Genomic DNA, 9,378 nt, shown 5'->3' with positions numbered 1-9,378 from the left:
TCAACTCACAATCGTCATTTTATTCTTTATAATAATCACTTTCTCAATAACAACTTCAAATTTGATTTCATCAACAATCAATTATATGATTATCACATAATCATATCCCGCATATCTCTACATTACCATTCAATTATATGATTATCACATAATCATATCCCGCATATCTCTACATTACCATCACATATCACATAGTAACACTTTCACCAACATTATGGTAATCTAACAAATAATCCACAACTAATTATATAAACAATCAATATACAAAAGCCACGCTTAATAATATAAAGCCAAGTCCACGTTCGCATCCAAGAAACCAATATATAATATATACAATACTACATATATAGATATATATATATATATATCCAATTAGCTATACTTACCGTAAATCCCAAAATACTTCGATTCACGAGGGACTGCTCAACCCTCTACTTTGTCGTCACGTCCTATAATAGAATATTATACGTATAATCAATATATTTAATTTACCAAATAATTCATAAGAATTCACTTAATCAAACCCCTTATATATTTATAACTATCCTTTTTAATAATATTCGTTATTTATATTACCACTGAAACCTCATTTTCCCTCATTAATAACATAATATTTCTAAAATATAACTTCCAAAATATTTCTATGAATTTTCTGTCAATTTATCATTGCTATACAATTTAATTAAGCAATAATACATAGAATTACATATTTAGTTAATCATTTCGATGGAATTGTGTAAATTAGCTAATAATAATTAAATCTAACAAATCTAATATTTTAATTACCCAACTATATCATTTTTATAGCAAATGTGATATTTAATACGACACTAATTTAAATAGCCAAAATTATAAAATACTCCACTTAAATAGTATATCGCTTAATATAATCAATATTTAATAAATGAAAGTAATTAAATAATATAATTATATAAATTATTAAAAATTAAAATTCAACATCCATACCTCTGTTTTTCGAAATGTGTGTGCGTTACTGTGTGTGTATGAGTGTGTGTGTTTTGTGAGCGTGTGTGTTAATGTGTGAATGTTAATTAACATACATATATATATTGGATGATTGGTGAGGCGGTGGCAACATGCCACGGCCCACCATCTTATTTTCTTTTTTTTTTCTTTTTAATTCTTTTTAAATAATTATTTTTACGTCCTTTCTAATTTCTTAATTAGTATAATTTACTTTCAAATATTATAACGAACTCCAATTTAATCCATTCAACTTTTGTTATATCCCAAATTTAATCTATAATTTATTTACTAATTAAATTTAAATTTCTAATAATTATCAATTAGTCTCCCAATTACGTGAAAAATTCTACGGACGTCACAGAAAAACGTTACAAACACCATCCCAACAAAGTTCATAAACTGGATGAAGCGTTCTAAATATAATTGGTAAAATAATTCAAATAGGTGTTCCAAATTAATGAAAAACCGTTTCAAATTCAGTATCTAATATGTATTCCAAATTATATAAAATTGTTCCCAATGTTATTACTAAAACGGTTCTACAAACGTGTTCCTAATTCACTAAACCGTTGCAAATCACAGTTTCAAAAAACGTTACCAAATTTATCTCAATTTTTTTTAAAAAAATAACAGTTCCAAAATTAAAGCACGAGTTATAAAAACCATACCAAAATTTCAACGATAAAAATAATTTACCCATTCCAAAAATCATCCCTCATCGTTTCAATTTCTAAATTAAAAATATTTTGGGCAAAATCGACATTAGAAATGATTTACACTAACTGATACAACTACGTCCCAAGTTGAAACCGTTTTTTGTAAACCTTTCCTAAATTTTTGTAACGCCAACTATAAAAATGGAATTCCATCCATTCCAAATTCTTCAAAAGTCTGATCTAAATAAGTTCTGTGTTCTTGTAACCGTTCCAAAGTAAAAATCATTTTAAAATCCGTTTCAAATCCCACCTTTTTTTATAATAAATAAGCCTTGGTAAAATCAGCATCATCATGCAAAAGCCGTAGCCCATAGCTCATCAAAAGAAAAGATCCACTTGATCTTTGCCGATCCCACATTTGCCGCAGAAAACAAATAAGTCTTGAAAAAACTGCTTGAAGATTGCAACAATCAATTAACCAAAAACTGCTGCTGCAAAATCATAAGGGACTTTTGATTCACCAAAAACCTATTCATCATCTTCTTGAGAGGGGGTTGGAACGAGACCTCAAGGCACTTCGAGTTTGCATCCTACAGTGAAGAATTTTACTTCTTGGTTATAAAAGAACTTATAAGCTCCAATACGTGTTTGGCAATTTTTTTTTTTAAATAACTTATAAAATCTCAAAATTAGATATTTTAGATCCTATAAACTCTTAAAACAAAGTTAACTTTCCTAACTTTTTTTATATTATCTTATAAGCTATATAAAATTAATATGTTATAAGACAAAAATATTCCCAATTCATATATATACTTACACACACTCTCCTCACTTATTCTCCCTCCCTCTCTCTCTCTCTCTCTCTCTCTCACACACACACACACACTCTGTAAAATTTGAAAGAAAAATTTGCGATTTAAGTTTTCTAACATTCAAAAAAGAGAAAATATTTCGTTATTTAATAATAAATTATTATAATTAAATAAAATAAGATTGGTATTTTGATATTATTTTTGGAAAAAAATATAAATTCAAAATATTATAAATTACACAACTAGAAATAATCATTGCTTTAGTAAAGAAAATATAAACTATATATCAATATTAATATTCAACTAGCATGAATGTACATATATTTTATTTTTATCAAATTTTGGTAATAATTCATTATTTCTTTTATTATTGTTAAACGATTATCTATTAAATATTTATTTGGAATTAAACTAATGTGTACTATTTATAAAAGTATTTTATTTTTTTTAAAAAAAAATATGTCAAGAAATAACGATTTATTTGATTGGTATGCTAGCACGTCCAATTTATTCATTTTATCAATTAAAGATTTTATTGTGCTAAACACTCTATCATCTTATAAGATGACTTCACAATTTATAAACTGTTAAAATATTTTATAAAATATGATAAATAAGCTTCGCCAAACACCCTCATAAATCCCACGCAATTGCGCTTATTTTATATCCATCCACAAAACAAAGGAAGGCAGAATATGAGGTGGTCAACAGTATATATCACATTCAAAGCCTCGTACGACCTTTGAAAATTGAACTTTTCGGAGCATCACCCAAATCAGTATCATCATCCCTTTTCACCATCGTCTCCAGCTCTTTCACAAATACTTCCATGGCATTCGCCGGCAAGCAAATAGGAACTAGTTTTCCCCTCTCACCCTTGATATTCTTAATAGGTATGTGAAAACTCAAAAGCCCGGGAATCACGCCGGCGCCACCCTTCGCCGGACCGCCGAACACTGGAGCGCCCCACCCATAGTCCAAATTGTCAGAGGCCACATGTGTCAGATCAGATACTATATAAGTTCGCATGTCGACTGCGAAATGTGGCCGTCCTCTGATGATCATCAAATTTGCCACTGATTTTATGTAGTCTTCTGTTACCTTAGATTTGGCCTTCATCACGAGCTCCAGTGCAAAATTTAACGGTTGTTTGCATAAGTTTTCGGCGGTGGAGATCGCGAGAGGGGTAGCAACAACATTGCCGTAGTAGCCAGCAGGGAGCAGCGGGTTGAATAGTCTCCGTCCGTTCACGAAGCATAAGATTCTAACCTCTTCGTTAGGGTCTGGAGAGATAGCGATTGTGCGGCAGCGCCAGATGCAAGCTGCTAGAAGTTCGAAGGTGGTGCAGCGACGGAGGTGCGGCGAGAGGTGGCGACGAAGGGCGGAGATCTCGCCTGGCCCAAAGAAGAAGCTGCGTTGAACCATGTTCTCAAGTGGGATGAGAGTTTCCTTGGCATCAGGGATGTTTTCGTACTCATCGTGCATGTACGACACGTGCGGCGGGTCACGCGCGCTGACAAGGTGTCTTTGCCAAACTGGGAGGACAGAAGGGATTTCAGCGCCGCGGGCGAGTTCAGCCATGGTGGATGCGAATTGAAAAAGTCCAAAACCATCGCTCATTGTGTGATTGGCGCGGAAAGCAAAGATAAACCCACCACATTTTAAGCGCGTGACCTGCAAGTAAATAGCTCTAAAGAATTAAAAGTCTTTTATACAAAATAATATTTAAATTTTATTTTTTCCAAAGACAAAAAATGGTATAAACTTATGGGTTGAATTCATTTTGCCTCCTAATTGTACTTTGTCTAATATATATTCTTTAAATTAATAAATGTAACACAATCAAATAATAAATAATATAGTTCTTATGTTACATGCGTACATACATATTTTTAGTAATTTAATTTTTTTAATATATTTTTCATTTTAAATTCAATGAAAAAAATTTAATTGATAATTATTTTTAAGATAAGTATTGTATTTGGTCCTTAAGCTTTCGTTTAAAAACTTTTTAATTCCTTAAGATAACTTCTTTTTATCATTCTTAAAGTTTAGTTTTTATTCCAGTTTAAAAAATATGGCCGAATTTTGATTTTTAATGCGTAAAATGATCAACTTGAGTTTGATTTTCTCCCTTTAATTCTTTAAATTTATAAAATTCTCAAGTTAGTCCTTGTTTAAGAAAAAAGTAACTTTTTTAAATTTTATATGTTGAATATAGCAACTATCTTTTGTCAATAATGATAATTTTGACCTTTTGTAAACAAAATAATAGTATTGCTTGATTTAAAATAAGCAGTCTTTTTTTTCCAATTTTTCCATTGAATAAGTAAGCTGTGAATCAATGATTTAATTGTTAGTCGTAGTTTGTAAGTGTGACTAAAATATTTATCGTGGGTAAAATAATAAAAATATTTACCACTGGTTATAAACATGGCAAAAAAATACTTTTCATAGTGATAATCTAAAATTATTGGTTATCTAGTTAATAATAGTTGTTTACCATAACTTTTAATCCGAAGCATTAAAAGTGTACGAAATAATAATTTTTTTCTAATAATACTATGTGTATAAAGATGACATCATATATTTTATTTACAAATAAATTTATACACGTGACATGTATATATTAAATAAAATAAAAGATAAAATATATAGACTTTATAATAAAAAACCCAATCAGAGCAAACAGTTGGTATATAAAAATACGTACTTGGGTCTATTCTGAAAAAAAAAAGAATATTATCTTTTCAAAGAAAAGTAAGATTAGCCCACCCTTTGTTATAAGATTTTTTAAACTCTTTAATCTACCTGAATTTCATAATTTTATTAGTATTTCAATTTTACACTCTATATAATTAATATTTGGAAAAAATATAATTCTAGTCCTATAACTTATATGGGGTGGCAATTTTGGTCCTCCACAAATTGATTTTTTCGTAATTTGGTTCTAAACTTTAAAAGTTTGGTTATTTTCATCCTTTTCCGACCAATTTTGCCGAAAAATTACATGTGACTTGCATATAACCTAATTAAATTGTAATTTTAGTCCTATAATTTAGGAACCATTGACATTTTTATTCCTATTAAGAAAAAATTGCGAGTTTCCCTTAATATTTTTTCCCAAATAAACAATATTCATTTGTATCATTTTAAACTCTAATCATTTGACGATTATTTCGACAATTGTTATATTACAAAAACTTCTATGTTTTATATATTTTGACATTTTATATATTAAAATTCAAACATCTTAGAAGAATAAAAACTTATAAAATATTTCAAATAAACTTCACAAAAGCACACCTCTACTAAAACTACAAACACATACTCAGAACTTTCTGTCAAGTAGAATATACATACCTGAATAAGCAACAAAGGGCAATTCACCATACCGCCGGAGCCCGGGACATCATAGAGAAGCTCCTCCAGGCATGGGAACGGCGGCTGAAGGGTGTCGCCGAACTGCTGCAGCCCCACGTCCGCATCTGCTTCAATGAACAGTGCGCCCTCGCCCGTGCACTCCACCACCAGCTTCCTACCGGCCGTCTCCCTTAGCCGCCCGGCGAATGGGTAGTAGAAAACCAAGGCCTTGGCCAGGGCATCGCGGAAGACCTTGACGGGATCTTTTCTGTCCATGGCGGGATTTTTCGGGAAGAATGCGATGAGGGGAAGCTGGAAGCGGAGGCCCTCTTGATCGTCGATGTCGGAGAGAGGTTTGAATTCATGGGGTGTGGGTTTCGCTGGAGGGATCAGCTCTGTATTTTTCCTTGTAACCTTGAAGGTTAAAGCATTTGGTGATGCCATCTATGGAAGTGTTTATTATTCAAGGAGAGAGGATTATGATAGTGTTGATGTTAGATTAATTGGCCCAAGCAACAGCACACAACCCAACACATTTTTGGACGGCCCACTACCCAAACCCGTGACTAACCGACCCGACCCAACTATCCACCTAATTCATATGGTAATCCAAATCTTTGTGCAGAATCCGTCTTCCTCTCTCCTCAAACCTCTGCATACCCATCTTCCTCTCTGCTCAAATCTCTGCATATCCATCTTCCTCTCTCTCCAATTTTTAATATCTCTTCATCTTCTTCACCGAAATTCATGGAATTTCTCCTTATCCAAGTCGATGGCAGTTTTTCTCATCCCTTTATAAGGGCATTTCCCTCTCAGCTCAAACACACAAAATAGAACATACACTCTTCTTCTCTCTTTCAAACAAGTTCTTTGTGAGCTCTTGTAGTGGGTCTCTATGACCAATTTCTGAGACAAGATCTCTGTGATCTTTGGGTGTTGTTCGTCAGTGGTCTTTGTGAGAGTGGTGCAACCGTGTGTTGGTGTTGTGGATACGGAACTGTTGTGACCGATTACCCTTCTCGGTTCTTGGATCTGGCTTAAAATCTGAGCCTATTCTGCTACAGAAATATTTCTTGTTTGTTTCTGTTCTTATTTTTGTTGTTTCAATAATTTCAGTAATTATTGACTTGTAATAGAAAAAGGGAGTTTCGTACTCCAATCGCTTGTATATTAGTTTGGTAAGATTTGTCTGATAGCCACTTAACAGTTAATACATTGGTTTGAGAATGAGATGTATTTATAGTAGTTAGAGGGTGTGAATGAGTTGCATTCATATGTCTGATAAGTTAGTCATTTTTCAGTTTTAGTTTTATTATTTTTGAATCACCATATATTGATTCAATATCTTCGAAAAGACTTGCGATTTTAATCTCAAATATTAGCTCTGTTAATTTTCTAATGGAAAATAGCATGTACTCCATTAAGTTTTTAGGGGAACTAAGGTTCTTTAGAAATTTAACAAAGTAAAATTTAAAACTAAAATTATAAATTTTAATTGAGTTATGGGATCAAATGGTGAATTTAGAAATAATGGGATCAAAATAATAAAAAAAATAATAATAACAAAACATCTTGAATGTTTGTACACTTTTTGTTTATAAGGCATGATTCAAGGTGTTTTTATTGGGTAATTTCTTTTTTAGTTTCATAAAACAAAGGTAGAATTTATTTTGGTATCATAATTATGACAGGTGTTGCTTTTAGTCCCATAAAACTCATAATCATATATTTTTTGTTGTAAAAAGTCATGTGCATTGTTTAGTCCCATAAAACTCATAATCATATATTTTTTGTTGTAAAAAGTCATGTGCATTGTGGTTTTGAGACTAAAAATGTGTTGTTTGGAACTAAAAAGTTATTCCGATTTTGATACTAAGAAGTTCCAAAATCACATTTTTTAGGAATAAAAAAGCATACATTTTGAATTTTATAGGACTAAAAGCGTCATCTATCATAGTGTGGTACCAAAAAAATTATGCTCTTATTTAATTGGAATAAAAAATATCAATACAATGAAAAAGAATTAGCGTCAGAGTAATTTTTAAGTAAAATTCTTATTGCTAAATTATATTATTTAATACAAGAATTTACTTGCTAATATTTAGCAACGAAAATTTAAATGTCAACGAATTATTTACAATATATATTAAATAAGGTAGATTAGTAACAAAAAATTTATTTGCTAATTCTCTCGATGCTAAATTTAGCATCACATTTTTGTATCTATTGAGCTTCTTTTTGGTAGTATATTTACCCATGTTATTATTATTTTGGATTTTTCTAATATTACTACGGAATATAAAATAAAAAATACTAAAAACTCTAAAAAAGAAACACACGCATTTATTTTGATATTTATCTATCTAATCTTTAAAAAGAAATTAAGAAAAAAAACTACTTTTTTCCTCTTTTAGGGTTTCTTGTGTTTTTTTTTATTTTTATTTTTTTCTATTAATATTAATTTTATTTCCGTTAGGCTTTTCTTATGTTATTTGAAACTCTTGCAAACAAAGTGTTATCATTTGTGTGTAGCTCAAGTGGTAAGAGGTTCAACCTATGCCTTGATGGATTCAAGTCCAAATCCAATTGCAAACAAATTGTTATATTTTCCCTAAGTGAATTAATTAATAGGCCACATGGAGCATTCCTAAGCAACTTATGGAAGGACTAATTTTTTATTCATCCAAAAACACTTAACGACCACATGCTAGACACGTGATCTATATTGTTAAATTATAAACAGAAAAGTGGATGAAGACCAAAAGTGAAACAGACTTAACTTATAAGATAAAAATGTTATTTGATAAAAGGAAACCCCAACTATGAAGTGATGTTCCCCGTCTCCGTTATGCCAAAGGTTGGATTGAACTACGTCCTTTCATCTCTTTGTTGTCAATTAGGCTATACCGTCTAGGATCAATCCATAGTTTTCAAACAATCACTAATCGTACTATTATAGTTGGATTTATCCATCAATGGCAGCAGAGGACTTTCTCGATATTCGAATAGCAAGCAGTTGAGAAAGTAGATTTGTGCTATTAAAAAGGCTGCTTATGTGCCCCTTCGAGTTGTTCCCTACTTTATCTAGTCCGAGTCCAATTAAAGGTATATTTTATAAATAAAGTTAAACATATATAATCAAATTTTGCCAAAACTGAATTTTCGGTTCAATATTAATTGACACGAATTCTTTTAAAACTTCGGTAGTAAGTTTGATTTTTATTTTGATTACAATTAACTGAAATAAATCGAATATCGAATATATGATCTTTTAATGTAATACATACAACCAAATTGTTTTAGAAAAGAAGTGTCATATATATATATATATATATAGTTCTTTCAATTATGAATAGTTGATGGCTTTCAATGAAAAAAAGGAACTTTTTTAGGCCGAGTTCCCAAATTATATATAAATTTGAAGATTTGCTATTTTTAGGTTTTTTTTTTGTTTCAAATTCAGTTAATTCAATTTTTAATCGAAACGAATAGAGAAATTCAATTCAGCATTCAATATGCTATTTAGAGTATCCAAATCTGGTTAGTGTTTCAATACT

General features: G+C 30.7%; 1 protein-coding gene across 1 annotated transcript; it reads right to left on the bottom strand.

The window, feature by feature from the left end:
• LOC105167782 (benzyl alcohol O-benzoyltransferase-like) lies at positions 3,099-7,113 on the bottom strand. The gene is made up of 2 exons (XM_011087597.2): positions 5,822-7,113; positions 3,099-4,132 (listed from the first exon to the last, which is right to left on the bottom strand). The coding sequence occupies exons 1-2, from the start codon at positions 6,263-6,265 to the stop codon at positions 3,182-3,184; spliced, it is 1,395 nt and encodes a 464-aa protein (XP_011085899.1). The 5' UTR covers positions 6,266-7,113; the 3' UTR covers positions 3,099-3,181.

The sequence above is a fragment of the Sesamum indicum genome, linkage group LG8, assembly GCF_000512975.1.
Source record: "Sesamum indicum cultivar Zhongzhi No. 13 linkage group LG8, S_indicum_v1.0, whole genome shotgun sequence".
In the NCBI taxonomy this organism is placed as follows: domain Eukaryota; kingdom Viridiplantae; phylum Streptophyta; class Magnoliopsida; order Lamiales; family Pedaliaceae; genus Sesamum; species Sesamum indicum.
Note: the sequence above shows the minus strand (reverse complement) of the source record. Positions and strands in the feature narration are given on the sequence as shown.